Source organism: Squalius cephalus, assembly GCF_949319135.1.
Source record: "Squalius cephalus genome assembly, chromosome: 8".
In the NCBI taxonomy this organism is placed as follows: Eukaryota; Metazoa; Chordata; class Actinopteri; order Cypriniformes; family Leuciscidae; genus Squalius; species Squalius cephalus.
Window position 1 is genome coordinate 20,983,998 of NC_137129.1, and position 15,944 is coordinate 20,999,941.

General features: G+C 44.9%; 1 protein-coding gene across 1 annotated transcript in view; it reads right to left on the reverse strand.

The window, feature by feature from the left end:
* Positions 1-3,830: 3,830 nt before the first annotated feature.
* Positions 3,831-15,944, reverse strand: part of LOC307162634 (cAMP-dependent protein kinase inhibitor beta-like) — a 67,889-nt gene continuing 55,775 nt past the window's right edge. The window contains exons 2-3 of the mRNA XM_079878097.1: positions 4,296-4,452; positions 3,831-4,220 (exon numbers count right to left, since the gene is read on the reverse strand). Coding sequence (XP_079734223.1) covers positions 4,138-4,220; positions 4,296-4,437 — 225 coding nt within the window. The 5' untranslated portion in view covers positions 4,438-4,452 and the 3' untranslated portion in view covers positions 3,831-4,137. The remainder of the gene's footprint in view (positions 4,221-4,295; positions 4,453-15,944) is intronic.

A 15,944-nucleotide genomic window follows, 5' to 3' on the forward strand; every position in this document is an offset into this window, starting at 1 on the left:
ATCTTGACTACTTTCAAGATGTGAGTAAAGATCCACATATTCTGAAGATGACATTTTGGAGTGGATTGAGTAATCCACTGGATCAGATGCTCTTGTGGGGCGACTTTCATCTCCCCTTCATGGAATTCATTGATCGCACTCTGTGGGTGTGTGGCTCTTCTCTCACAGTGGGAGTTGTGGACGATCCACTCATCCAGCCTGACCCCCTTGTCCAGCCCGATCTCCCTTCTCCACCACTTCACATCAGGCCTGCCACCAGATCGCTTTATCACAGACTGCTATCCAGCTTGGCAGATCTTCCGCTGATATCAGTGCGATCTGCCAAGATGGCAGCTCCTCCAGAGTTTCGTCCCAACAGTCCAGCCGAGCCTGCACTTCACGCCAGTCCCGCCGAGCCTGCACTTCACGCCAGTCCAGCCGAGCCTGCACTTCACGCCAGTCCAGCCGAGCCTGCACTTCACGCCAGTCCAGCCGAGCCTGCACTTCACGCCAGTCCAGCCGAGCCTGCACTTCACGCCAGATCTGCCGAGACCAAGGCAGTATGCGTCGTGCCCGCCGCCCCTGAGACTGTGAGCGTCATGCCCGCCGCGCCTGAGACAGTGAGCTTCATGCCCGCCGAGCTAAAGACTGACAGCATCATGCCCGCCGAGCTAAAGACTGACAGCGTCATGCCCGCAGAGATTTTGTTTTCTTTTATTCCGCCGAGCTTGAAGCTCCCTTCGCCGCTGGTTCCGTCCAGCTCAAAGCTCTCTTCACCGCTGGTCCCACCCAGCTCAGAGCACTCTTCGCCGCTGGTCCTGCCCAGCTCAGAGCCCTCTTCGCCGCTGGTTCCGCCCAGCTCAGAGCCCTCTTCGCCGCTGGTCCTGCCCAGCTCAGAGCCCTCTTCGCCGCTGGTCCTGCCCAGCCTCTTCGCCGCTGGTCCCGCCCAGCTCAGAGCCCTCTTCGCAGCTGGTCCCGCCCAGCCCAGAGCCCTCTTCGCCGCTGGTCCCGCCCAGCCCAGAGCCCTCTTCGCCGCTGGTCCCGTCCAGCCCAGAGCCCTCTTCGCCGCTGGTCCCGTCCAGCCCAGAGCCCTCTTCGCCGCTGGTCCCGCCCAGCTCAGAGCCTTCTTCGCCGCTGGTCCTGCCCAGCTCAGAGCCTTCTTCGCCGCTGGTCCTGCCCAGCTCAGAGCCTTCTTCGCCGCTGGTCCTGTCCAGCTCAGAGCCTTCTTCGCCGCTGGTCCTGCCCAGCTCAGAGCCCTCTTCGTCGCTGGATCTGCCCAGCACAAAGCCCTCACCGCTGGATCTGCCCAGCACAAAGCCCTCACCGCTGGATCTGCCCAGCACAAAGCCCTCACCGCTGGATCTGCCCAGCACAAAGCCCTCACCGCTGGATCTGCCCAGCACAAAGCCCTCACCGCTGGATCTGCCCAGCACAAAGCCCTCACCGCTGGATCTGCCCAGCACAAAGCCCTCACCGCTGGATCTGCCCAGCACAAAGCCCTCACCGCTGGATCTGCCCAGCACAAAGCCCTCACCGCTGGATCTGCCCAGCACCAAGCCCTCATCGCTGCCCAGCACCGAGCCCTCTCTGGTACCCGGGACTTTTCCCAAGTATTTTTTTGGGGGGGGCAATATGGCTCCGTCCTGGCCACTCGAGGGGCCATGGCCACCTGAAGGGTCCTTACCACCATGGCCACCTGAAGGGTCTTCACCGCCGTGGCCACCTGAAGGGTCTTCTCCGCCGTGGCCACCTGAAGGGTCTTCACCGCCGTGGCCACCTGAAGGGTCTTCTCCGCCATGGCCACCCGAAGGGTCCGCACCGCCGTGGCCGCCCGAAGGGTCCTCACCGCCGTGGCCGCCCGAAGGGTCCTCACCGCCGTGGCCGCCCGAAGGGTCCTCACCGCCGTGGCCACCCGAAGGGTCCTCACCGCCGTGGCCGCCCGAGGGGTCGTCTCCGTCCTGGCCACGCCCACAGCCTGCTCCACCGTGACCACACCCACAGTCTGCTCCGCCCTGGAGGCTTCCTGCCTTGTCTCCCTTGCCTTGTCTTCCCCGTCAGCCTCCAGGGCGCCCACCCTCCCACCCCTTTGGTCTTTCTACGGCGCGAGGACGCGCCTACCGGGAGGGCGGAGTAATGTCACATTCACCGTCTGTCATCGTCCTGTCTGCACTACAGTTCCCAGAATCCTCCTTGTTTCCACACCTGAACTCACTCCCTTCATTACCCGCCTGTTCGTCATCATCATCATCTGCATCACCTGTCTTGTGTTCATCTGTCTGTGTATTTAAGTTCCTTCTGTTCACTCATCACTGGTCGGTCAATGTTTAATGTTAGGTTATCTATGTTCTGAGCACACGCTCCCTTTTTGTTTGTATTTGTTTATATTGAGAATTAAAATCTTGGAATTCATCATCTTCGTGTTCGTCTCCTACTTCATCTACCCGGAAGCCTGACACCTACACAGAGTTCAATTATATGGGTAAACTTTACGCAAACAAAATTTGCCTCTTCCAGTTATGAAACGTGTAGTGGAAACAGGCACAAAGACGAAGGAGAACAATTAGAATGGTATTTAATGGAATAAAGTTGGAATCAGGAACATCAGACTCACACTAACACAACCTTACATTAACGAGAACAGACGAAGACTGAGGGTATGTTTACACGACAACGATACGCTTAAAACGGAGAAGTTTTTCCTTTGAGTTTTATATGTACAGACGACACCATTGTCAAAACAATCCCCATTCACAAGGATCCACGAAAACGTCTAAAAACGGTGTCTTCTGCTGCCAGGCCATTTGATGGCGATGAAACACTATAGGCTGAACACATAATACGCATGTGCATGATGTCATCGTCTTCAGAGATTCGCATTTGTTTACACGGAGACTTGCACTTTGAAATCCATTTTCAAAAGTTTGCATTTTCAGGCACCCAAAACGCTGCTGTTGTGTAAACGAATGGCCAAAACGCATAAAAAGTTTTACGTTTTTAGTTCCAAACGGTGCTGTGTAAACAGCCCCTGAGGGAGAACACAGGGTCTAAATACAGAGCAAACAAAGGAACTAAATAATTAACAGGACACGGGTAAATGAGATGACTAATTAGAAAGTCCTGTGACCCAGTTTTCCCCTGTCTAAACCAAAAACACTAGGAAACATGGGAGACAGACAATACTTGTAACAGAATGCCCCCTCCCAAAAAAGGTGTGTCCTCGTGCTGTAAATAGTCCAACTGAGGAGAGAGGGGGCTCTGGAAGAGGGCATGGAGCAGAAAAAAGTTTAGGGTAAAAACACAAGGAGTCCATGGGGGAGTGGATGGTGGGAGGAGCCAGTGAGAAACAAGGAGCAGGAGGGGCCAGATGTTAGGCCAGAGACCAGTCGGGACATGGCCCCAGGGCGGAGTCGAAAGTGGGTGGAGCCTGGGGACGGATTTTCCATTTTGACACAATGCAGCTACTCCAACCACTTTTGTTTGCCTGTATTGAACTGAAATTATTTTGTTAACAAATATCAGATGTGATTCCTGTGTATTTTAGTAATTTATGACCATGGCTTCCCATGTAGTATTACTTATATCTTATTATAGTATTTATTAATAGTTTGAATTAGCCATTAGTGATTTTTTTTGTTATTTTTTTTTTGTGCTTTTGTCATTTTATTGTTTATTGTTTTTTTAATATTTCTATTTAGCTTTAATTTATTTTTATTTCAGTTTTATTAATTTTATTAATTAATTTTATTTTTAAGTTAAATTTTCTAATTCAATAAAAACAATTTTTAAAAAAAAATAGTTTTAGTTTTAGTTAAAAACAACAACACTGGTGGCTTCAAAGCCATATTCTTATATTTCTGGTTATTTGATGTCTCTGCGACCTGACAAATCTGCAGGTAGAATTATAGCTCGACTGGCCACTGGCCAGAGCATCACTTGACCAATGGCCCCTAGGTAATCTAGGACATTTACCCTATGGTCTCATGGAAATAACAGACACACAGGCATAAGTCTGCAAGTCCACTTGCAAGTAGCCATAGCGTGTGCAGTCAAATGTTATTCTGCACAGATATCTTGTCACTGATGTATTGCCACCTTTATATTTGATTTTCCTTTTTTCTCCATCAGTGATGTTGGACAGGTGTTTATTGAGGGACATTTTCAGGATCCATGTTTCTCCTCCGAGCTTTCTGGAGGGAGTGGAGCATCCTGTGATGTTGGAGACTGAGCTCCTCCAGGACCATCTGAAGAAAGAGAGCAACGGGACATGTTAATGCACAGAACACAAAAAATGTGTGGGTATGTGTCATTTGATTTACCTGTGAGGGACAGTTCAGCCAGTTTGAGTGGCAGGTTGGAAGGGTTGACACCGGCAGGAGAACCCAGGATATCTGGCAGTGCATTACGACGACCCGACCGACCCGACGACGCAAAATCCAAAGCCGGCTCCACCTCCGTCATCTCACCACTGCCATTCTAGATTTAAAATTATTTTTTTTAAAAATAGGCAATTTAAGCAAAAACTATAAAACTTGGTTTCCAAAAGTAGAGGAAAGCTTAATATTCTCTTTTAGAACTTTATGGCCCAGTTTCACAGACAAGGCTTAGATTAAGCCAGGATTAGGTCTTAGTTCAATTAGGACATCTAAGTAGCTTTTTTAAATATGCCTTAGAAAAAACATTACTGGTGGCAATTACTTGAGTATTACTTGAGACAAAACAATGTTACTGACATATTTTAAGATATGTCAGTGCATGTTGGTGTCAGTTAACACAGCTCACCATGCATGTTAGTCTTGAAACTAGGCTTTAGCCTTGTCTGTGAAACTGTCCATAAAAAAAAAACTATATAATCTTTTTGCAACAAAAAAAAAAAAAAAGAAAAAGAAAAAGGTGAAAATTGCTATGAGTGAAATTGTCAGAGTCTGCTCTGTCTTTGTTTTCATTGTGTTCCCCGCAGTTGTCCCATGTGTTTCATTGATTCATCTCTTTCACCTGGCCCTTGTTAATTAACTCATTAGTTCCTTCGTTTAGTTCTAGTATAAGGCTACTTCAGTCCAAATCCGATTTTTGTGCATATCCGATTGAAATCTGATCAGATTTAGCAGGTGTGAACGGCAAAAAAATAATGGTTCTGATTTAGTTATTGAGGAAATTAATGAGGACATTCCAAGCTGTCATCTAGTCCCATCCGAAAAACGTTTGGGCCCTCCAGCAAACCCCAAGCCTGCGTACAAGCCCTTCACAGACCTTACCATCAGGACCTACAATCCAGAGTCCATTCCCGAGACTGTCTGTTCCAAGTCCGTTCCAGTGAGAGAAATTCCTAAGTCTGTTCCCGTGAGTGAAATTCCAGAGTCTGTTCCAGTGAGAGAAATTCCCGAGTCCGTACCAGTGAGAGAAATTCTCGAGTCCGTTCCTGTGAGTGAAGTTTCAGAGCCTGCCCTTCCTGTCTGCCCTGGTGGGCTCAAAGAGGTGGTTCTTACCATTTATGTTGCTGTTGTTATGTGTGTTTGAGCAACACTCAAATCCACTCTAGTCCCTGACCAGTTTCCAGTGATGGCTCCAGCCCCTGACCAGAGTCCTGTGATGGCTCCAGCCCATGAGTCCGCTCCAGTGTCTGCTCCAGCCCCTGAGCCTGCTCCAGTGTTGGCTCCAGCCCATGAGCCCGCTCCAGAGTCATGCTAATAGCGCCACCCTGGAGGTTTCCCATCCTGTCAGCGCCACCCTGGTCATTCCCTGCTCCCCGGCTGTACTCTTTTTCCTTTTTGTTTTAGCGTGAGGCTGTGCCTTCTGGGAGGGGGAGTACAGTCAGAGTATGTTCTGTCTTTGTTTTCATTGTTCACCTTCTGTTTGCTCGTTTTCAGTTGACCGAGTTTTCCCATGTGTTTCTTTGATTCATCTTTCACCTGGCCCTTGTTAATTAACTCATTAGTTCCCTCATTTAGTTCTAGTATAAGTACTCCCCGTTTTGGTCAGTTCATTGTCCTGTCTCATCAGTGTTAGAGTGTGCTATTCTGTTTCTTCAAGCTATCTCCTGTGTGTTTTCTTGGTGGAATCTACAATTAAAGACTATTTAGAGTATCTCCTTTGTCGTGCTCTTTGTTATCAGCCACACACCTCGACCGAAATCAGTGAAACAGAAGAAAATAACAACATGAAGAAATAAAACAAAAACTAAGCAAAAGGAAACCAACAAAATTAAGCAAAACAAGATTCGAAACAAAAAAACAAACTTGCTAACATTTTAACACTAGAACTCCCAAGGCGGTCATTTTGACCGTTTTTAAATTTTACAATGTAATAACTTTGTTAAAATAAAATAAATGTGGCTGCAGGACTCTGACTTTTCCTAAATATGTGGATATTTTATTCTGACACTGTTATTTTATTAAAATCATAAAACACACAACAGTTCTGACTATTTCTACCTAGAACTACCATAACGGTCATTTTGACCGCACGCGTTATAGATATCATAAGTCCGCTACATTGCAAGTTTCACAGAGGGACTTCATCATACGACTGGCGAGCGAACTTCACTCCGACCACATGGAAGCAAAAGCTATACAACTGGAGGAACTGCAAACAAAATAAAACCAATGAGATGTATCAAATGTCACAACGTGTGTGGGAGCTGCACGCGAAAGGTGGTGTTTACCTGTGTGGAATGTGCGTAAGCGTCAATGATGCGGTATGTTTGCGCCGTTCAAATGGGCAGTTAACCTGATTTTGTTCGGTAATATTTTTTGTTCACTGAAACTAATCGTTCTGAAGCAGTTCGTTTTCTTGTTTAGCTAATGTTCATGTTTTTTTTCTTAGCCTGTTTGTGTGTGTACATTTTCACATTCATTTGAATTAAAATTGTGTGTCCTGTTTATCATTACCTATCATTGTAGATCCATTTATTTTTAGATTTTGTATTGATTATTGAACTTATTTACAAACAGGGCTGTAGGCCTACTAACTGTATGAAGCTTTGACGTTTCCTAACTTTTGTGCGTGTCTATTCACGTGGTGAGTGCGGTGAAAAAAAAATATTATTTTGATGCAAAATGTTCCTCAAATAGAGGCAGCACCTGTCGGGGCAATCTTTCTTTTGTGCTTGTTTTAAGGTCTATGACGACAGGAATTAAAAGCTTCATTGGAAAAGAGAAGGTTAACATGTACATAGATATTACATGACGAAAATGACGTTCAGTACGGCCATATGAACGTCAAAGTATGAACGGTCAGAATGACCGCTATGGTCGTTCTAGTAGTTATTGAATTCCGGTAGTTCGAGTGTTAAGGTAATTACACTGTAACAAGGACACCTTAAAATAAAGTATAACCCAAAGTTTTTATGCAACCAAACATTCTGACTTTTAACAATACTCACGTGTAGGTTAATTTGAAGAAAGCATATAATTCACATGCTAATTCTACTGTAGTAAACATGTTTTCTTATCCATTATATAATATTCAATTTTATGTATGTTCTTGCTTACACATACTGTGTGCTATTTAGTACACACTTGAATAAATGCAGAAACAATCACAGCATGTTTCTATGGTAATGCATAAAGAATAACCTCAGCTAGACAAACATTTAACCATTCTATCCTTTTCTTCTCTTCCTTTTTAGTGGCTCTTTGTGAACACTGTAACACCTCATAGGCACTCTATAAATCAATGCATATGTGTTTTCACAGGTTTTTTTTTTTGTTGTTGTTGTTGTTGTTGTTGTTGTTGGCTTCATAGTAATGAGATTTGGGGGAAAGTCACAATGTAAAAAGGTTTAAAAATAAATATTGATGTAATCTTAAGCAACTATTTTACTTCAGATGACTTGGAATATAGCGTACAAACGTACAAATGATGTAATATGTTTATGTACATTCATTGTAACTGCATGGAAAATAGTGCCAAGCATAGTCTTCAAAATATATTCTTTTGTTTTCCCACATGACAGCAAAAAAAGGTTTGGAACAGCATAAATTGTGAAAAACTTGCCCGATTGAAACTGTGGATACCTGCCCCAAACTGTCATATTAAATAGTTGACACTTGACTGAATGTATCCAGTGTGATTTTATGCAAAAATATAATTTATTATTTTTTTCCTTTAGAGGTAAAACAGATCATGTCTGTAAGATTCACCCACAAAAATGTACACACACATTGATAGCAAACCATCTGTTTCCACTTGGAGTTCATCTAGTTTATTGTAGGTCTAGAGGGCATAATCTCACCCTAGTCAACTGCAAATATGGCTTGACCCCAAAAAAATTCTAACAAAAGGTTTCTCAGTGGTTTACAGTAGTATCAGATGTACTTAAAAACATACTAAAAGTTTACCAAAGTTTGACTCCAAGAAAGGCCCCATTTTCAAAATGGCGGCCATCAGGTCCTCAAAATGACCATTACTCCTTTGTATTCCTCCTAGACCAGGAATAGTAGTGCCTGATACAAGTTTGGGCCAAGTAATATTCTAATTAGTATATTTGCATGATAGATAAGGGAAATTGTACTTATTTTTAGCATAAATATGCTTGTAACCAATTGCTTTAATATATAATTGTACTTGTATTCACTTAAGTAATATAAGCATATTTCTCCTTTCTCATATCGTTTTGCCTAGTGTTGGTGGTTTCTGTGGTTCATAACCATTATTTTGATTCCATTAAAAAATAAATTAATTAGAAATGTGTGGTACTGTAAAATTAGTCAAAACAGGGCTGCCAGGTGAAGGCATGTGCTGATTGCCTGAACCCGTATAGAATCACGCCAATTCATTGGCTGATGGTGTGGGCACCTCCTCAGAGGCACTACGTCACTCACTCTTATACAGTGAACGCGCCATCTGCTCCACAGATTTTCCACCGATAGAGAAGAAGCTCCTTCGGCAGCAAGAGGAGCTTGGCAGCGAACGCAGCGTCTTGTTCCCTATTCAGAGAACATGGGTTACGCGAGTAACCTGAAACGTTCTCTTTCATAGGTTCACTCTACGTTGCGTGGCGATGACGCAATGGGAACGATATACCATACACGCCAAGCTAAGCGCTGCAAGATCTGTCCCAACAAGGAACTTTCCTATAACTTTTTTTTTTTTGCCAGACCAGACTCAACTAGGACCTAGGCGACCAGTTCATACAGAAAGAACCCGGGAACCAGGGGCAGCATCTTAATCCAAGATATAAAACCTAATAAAAGTGTGCAGAGATGCCAAATCCTTCCCTGGAGCTGAGACAGCAGATCTCTCCCGATAGGAATCTGCCAAGGGGACCCCTCCACCAGGGAGCTCAGTTCCGAGAACCACGTCTGGGATGGCCAGAATTGGGCTATCAAAAAGTCTGCTGCGTCGTTCAGGTCCCCTGGAATGTGAACTGCTCTCAGCGAAAGAAACCTGTCTTGAGCCCAAAGGAGGAGGCGGTTTGCATGCCTGTCGAGAGTACGCGACCGCGAGCCTTCCTGGCGATTTACATGGGACACCACTGTCATGTTGTCTGTCCTGACAATGACATGACAGCCCATCAGGGCCGGAAGAAAATGATCCACGGCCAGAGAGACGGCTTGCAGCTCGCAGACCCCCATCCTTCTTTGGGACGAGGAAGTAGCAGCTGAAGAAACCGCGGTTTAAGTCTGAAGGTTTACATGAATTTGACTAAACCTGAGGTTTAGTATAATGCCACCTTTATACTCAAAAACATCTATAGAGGATGCATTACATATGTATTCCCTTATTCGAATTGAAATGAGTGACCATTTTAGAGGGTTCACACACATGCCTCTGTTCGGGCTATGATCAAAGTTATACAGCTCCAATTTAAGTTACTTTTGGGTGCAATAACTTTTACATTGAATGTCAAGTCTGTGTTTTAGCAAAAAAAGGGTATTTGTCCAAAAACACATACTGAGTAGGAGTTACATGACATAGGCTAAATCGTTAACATCTCTGGTTCACCCCAAACAAAGAATGTAGTATGTAATCAAAGTATGTAATCATGTCAGTGCAATTTAGACAAGACCAATGGATCCATAGACCCAGAAAGCATGGGATTAGACACCAAGATTACTTGGCTAGGTCAAATAATGAAGGAGTTAGGATATTTTAAGGGCTTCCTGCCCATCTTGGACGCCATCCTGAAAATTATACCTTTCTAGTTGTAAAACTTTGGTAAACTTTTAGTATGTTATTAAGGACACCTGATACTACAAAAACAGCTGAGAAACCTTTTGTTAGAATTTTTTTAGGGTTAGGTGTTTTTTTTTTTCCTATCTGCAGCCGCCTACCCTGGGAATGCCCTTCTTTCCTAAACTTGAAATTTAACAAATTGTCTGATATAGAGTTCTAATAACAATTGTCATCTCTTTCACTGTTCGTTCACTTCTACATCTCTATACTTGCCTGAACTTTTCTAGCCAACTGTAGCTTTGTATTTTTCATGAACTGCTCTGAGACACAAGGTTGAGGATCCAAATGCAGTATTTATCAAAAGGGTAATCCACCATCGTAATCAAAATCCAGGCAAAGGCCATACACAAAAAAAAAACCAATCCAAACAATAACAGTTAATGGCTGAGGCAAATAGAGAAATCCAAGGGAACAAGCAAAGAATCAAGAGAACCAGGACACGAGAAAAACAGGATACAAAAGCACTCAGAAATGCAGTTAGACATGTACAAGACTTTGCAGAGAATAACAGAATGAACCAGGCTTAAGGTGGGCTTACACGGTGCGAGTTCGGACACTCAGTTCGGGAGTTCGGGAGATTGTGAGATATTGCACACGTTACGAGTCAGTTAAACTGATAATCGCGTCAAAGCAGCTGGTACACGACTGTCCTGCACGAATTTTATCCCGAGCCGGCAGCAATCACGTGAGCTTTCGCGCTAAACACAGAGACCGTCAATGTTGCATGCAGGCAAAGCTTCAGTGTGTGTGTGTGTGTGTGTGTGTGTGTGTGTGTGTGTGTGACAGTGTATGCGCACACTGTATGGTTGCTGGGCTGAGGTATAGGCCCATCGACGTGGTTGTGTATGATTTGGCAATAGGGGACAGCTAGTGAAAATTGGGCCGACTCCCCGAATTTTTTAAACATGTTTAAAAATTATCGGGAGGTCGGGAGGTGCTCGTAACGTGCTCGGCTCGGCTCGTAATTCCTCTCACACGCTGCGAGCCGCAACCATGCGAGCATCACCGATTCCACTCGATTTCTCCAGAGTGAAAAAAATCATCTGCGAGCTCGTAAAAACAGCAAAAATCGCACCGTGTATGCCTGCCTTTAGGGTGAGCTTAACAGGAAAATGAGACACAGCTGAAAACAATGAATGCTGATGAGTCTGGGCAGAGAATAATGGGAAAATGTAGTCTGTGAGGGAATGACAATAGTCTGATGTGGAGTGTCCTCTGCTGGCTCTCAATGGCACTCCAGCTGGTGATCTTTACAGTATTGTTGAATTTTGATCTATCTATCTATCTATCTATCTATCTATCTATCTATCTATCTATCTATCTATCTATCTGTCTATCTGTCTGTCTGTTGCATTTTGTCACAGGTAAGTTGTCACAATGGAACAATGAAACTCCATCTTTCATCTATATATATATACACTGAACAAAATTATAAACGAAACACTTTTGTTTTTGCCCCCATTTTTGAACTCAAAGATCTAAGACTTTTTCTATGAACACAAAAGACCTGTTTCTCTCAAATATTGTTCACAAATCTGTCTAAATCTGTGTTAGTGAGCACTTCTCCTTTGCCAAGATAATCCATCCACCTCACAGGTGTGGCATATCAAGATGCTGATTAGACAGTATGATTATTGCACAGGTGTGCCTTAGGCTGGCCACAATAAAAGGCCACTATAAAATGTGCAGTTTTACTGTATTGGGGGTGGGGGGGGGTTGTTGATTGTGGCCTGTGGAATGTTGGTCAACTCCTCTTCAATGGCTGTGCGAAGTTGGTGGATATTGGCAGGACCTGAAACACGCTGTCGTATACGCCAATCCAGAGCATCCCAAACACATTCATTCATGCTGACTACAGGAATATCCACCAGCTGTTGCCCGTGAATTGAAATGTTCATTTTTCTACCATAAGCTGTCTCCAAAGGCGTTTCAGAGAATTTGGCAGTACATCCAACCAGCCTCACAACCGAAGACCACGTGTAACCACACCAGCCCAGGACCTCCACATCCAGCATCTTCACCTCCAAGATCGTCTGAGACCAGCCACCCGGACAGCTGCTGCAACAATCGGTTTGCATAACCAAAGAATTTCTGCACAAACTGTCTGAAACCGTCTCAGGGAAGCTCATCTGCATGCTCGTCGTCCTCATCGGGGTCTCGACCTGACTGCAGTTCGTCGTCGTAACTGAATTGAGTGGGCAAATGCTCACATTCGATGGCGTCTGGCACTTTGGAGAGGTGTTCTCTTCACGGATGAATCCCGGTTTTCACTGTACAGGACAAAGGTATCCAGCCCGCAGGGTGGAAGTTTCTAGCCCAGGGGTGGCAAGGTGGACTTGCCAAAGGAAAGACACATGCTCAAGAGACTTACCGTGGAAATACAAATGTGGGGGTTGCCCAACAGGGGAACCATGCACACGGAGGCATCTAGCCTGACACGAGGGCTGCCACCCATCTAAGGAACCTGACGACCAGGTTATGCTGTCCTACCGTTTTTGACTCCACAAGGTCGTGGTGTGCAGAAATCGCAGCCACATAAACCTTAAGGGTGGAAGGAGACAGCCTTTGTTCCAACCCTTCTTGGAGGAAGGAGAGCACAGACCTGATCGGGCATTTTCTGGGATCTTTTCGGCGAGAAGAACACCAGGTGATGAAGAGGTTCCACTTCAGAGTGTAGGCATGTCTCGTGGACAAGGCTCAAGCTGAAGTGATGGTAGCCACCACCTGAGGTGGTAGGGTACTCAAACCTTCCTCGTCCCATCCAGAACCCACACATGCAAGTTCCACAGATCAGGACGCGGGCAACAGAGGGTGCCCCGTCTCCGAGAAAGGAGGTCCTTCCTCAGAGGGATTGGCTAGGGAGGGGCTGTCGCAAGGAGCACCTGTTCAGAGAACCAAGTCCAGCTGGCCAATGAGGCGCAACCAAAAGGACCTGCTCCTTGTCCTCCCTGATCTTGCACAAGATCTGTGCGAGAAGGCTCACTGGAAGAAACGCATATTTGCGGAGGCCCGAATTTGCTTGTCGGCTGCACAATTGAGCTCGCCCGGAATGTAAATGGCACGAAGCGACCTCAGACGCTTGTGACTCCATGACAAGAGATGGCGGACGAGTTGCGACATAAGGCGGAAGCGTAGACCACCCTGATGGTTGATGTACGCTACTGTCGCCGTGTTGTCTGAACGGACTAGTACGTGCTTGCCCTTGATCAACATGCAAAAACGGTGCAGAGCTAAGCATACTGCCAGCAACTCGAGGCAATTGACATGCCAAAGGCGCTGGGGTCCTGTCCAGGCAGCATGTCCATTGCACATGGCACCCCAACCCGTAGAAAGGAGAGGTTCGACTATGGGGTGAAGGTCTGATGGCAAGCCCAAGTGACTGGTACCCGGAGCGTGCCCTGTTGCCATGCCCATCTCGAGACTCGATTGTGTGTCGTATATGCCAATCCAGAGCATCCTAAACACATTCATTCATGCTGACTGCAGGAATATCCACCAGCTGTTGCCCGTGAATTGAAATGTTCAAAAGATGCGCCGCGTGCAGCTCTTTTAGAGAGAAAGAGAAAAAAAAAAACTAAACAGCAGTGCTGAAGCGCCCATGCAAGGAGAAAACACACACTATTGGCAGATCACTGCACAGACCAGCAGCAGGAATGAGATCCCGCTGGAACACGCCGTAACACCAACACCTCTGAAGAGTAGCTCGTCTCGTCTTTCAATCTCGTAGACAGCTTTGCAGTGGAGAGAAGTGAAGTAACACTCGGCTCTGAAGCAGAAACATAATGCGAGATTGCACGCGCAGCTCCTTTTATACCCACGATGTGGGGCGGAGTTGCGCTATGCAAATTCCGCAGACCCATGGCATTGTTTTGCCATTGGCTCGTTTTGTAGAACTCGAAGGTGATATGCTTCTAAGCGAAACCCCTCTTTCGTCAAAACTGAGTTTGGGTTCTATGCCACTGTCGCCTTTGTCTAGCTTATTTGGAGTTTATAAGACACTTAATATTCAGTAATATTATTGATTTGACTGCACTGACAGTCTCGAATGAGAACAAAACTTTAACTCAATTGGGCTGAATAATGACACTATTGTCTTTGATTTGTTTATAGCTGAATCGCTTTCATAATTGATGAAATCTGCAACATCAACACTTATTGAACTGAATTGAATCATCACTGAACTGACTTGAGCTGCATAATTACACTACTGTCTTTTTTAGGGCTGTTATACAGCAGAAATATAATTTGTAATATTTGATGAAGTTTGCATCTGTCACAAACTGTGGCAGTAGTGACGTGCATGACGAAGGTTATAATCTAACAACAGTCTTTAATAATAACTCTTTTCAAGATACAGGAGAATACAGGAGATAATATAAACACAATTACGTAGAACAAAGATGATACCAGACAGAGAACTGAACAAAACACAGGGATTAAATACATGAGGAGTGTAATCAAGGATAAAACGGTACAGATGTGGAAACTGGTTAACAACCAGGGAAACTAATTAGAGAATTAGAGAAAATCAAGCTTTTAATGTTGTTTATATCTCTATGTGGTGTTTTTAATATGCTTTCAGACAAACCATGTGCAAATTCATAAGTCAACACCATTGCTGAGTATGTTCTCCTTAAAACTGAAAACTGCAGTGAACCAAAGACATTCTCAAAAATGCGGTTTGAAATGGACGGTGTTTCTTACGTCATAAACTACCTTGTTACCAATCACATACAGGCGGGCTTTTGCATATCATTAACTATGACTGCTCTGAAGCAGGGGAGTCTCAAGAGAAGCCAGGTTATCCCAGTATATTTTTCTATTGAAAATCGGGCACATTTAACAATATAGTGGGTGAATTATGCATGTATATTATGATGTTATGATCAACTAAATGCCTTTTTTTCCCACTGACGTTCTATGATGTTCAAAGCGTTTCTGCGGATGCTGATTTTTAGAAGGCAGCTGTCTGACTCTGAGGTTGAGAACAGAACATGGTGGGCCCTATTTTAACGATCTGAAATGCAAGTATCAAGCGCAAAACGCAAGTAACTTTGTGGGTGGGTCTTGGGCGCTGTTGCTATTATACCGGCAGGATAAATGACTCTTGTGCCCGACGCAAATCTAAAATGGGTTGGTCTGAAGTAGCTTCATTATTCATAGGTGTGGTTTGGGCGTAACGTGAAATAAACCAATCAGAGTGTCATCTCACATTCCCCTTAAGAGCAGGCGCGCTTGTTCCATGGCGGATTGCTATTATAACGGCGGATTTGCCAGGCGCACGCCAGGAGCGGTTCACAGCCGTGGAGACCAACGTTCTCGTCAGGGCCGTAAAAGACAGAGAAGTGACATTGTATGGGGATGGGAGAAACCCACCCAAATTAGCTTTGGTTAAACAGGCGTATAATAATTTGGGTAAATGTGTAAGCTAGATTTATGCCTATTTTTTCACATCTTCATGGACACAACAATGATTTCCCTCGTGTGTTATATAAAACGCAAAATAATATAGCATTTATAGACAATTGGAAAAGTTTTTGGGGCAAACCTGACCTGTTGAAAAGAGATGGTATTCATCCCTCCTGGGATGGTGCTGCTCTTCTCTCTAGTAATATGGCACATAGTCTTAGAGCTCAAACATGACAATCTGGGGCTCAGGTCAGGAAGCAGACAGACTGGCTAAACCGACCGTCTGCTAGCGGCCTCGCATCACCCAGGTCAGATAAATCCCATCACATAGAGCCTCTTTCACCTAGCCATCATCATATAGAGACTGTGTCTGTTCCCCGAAT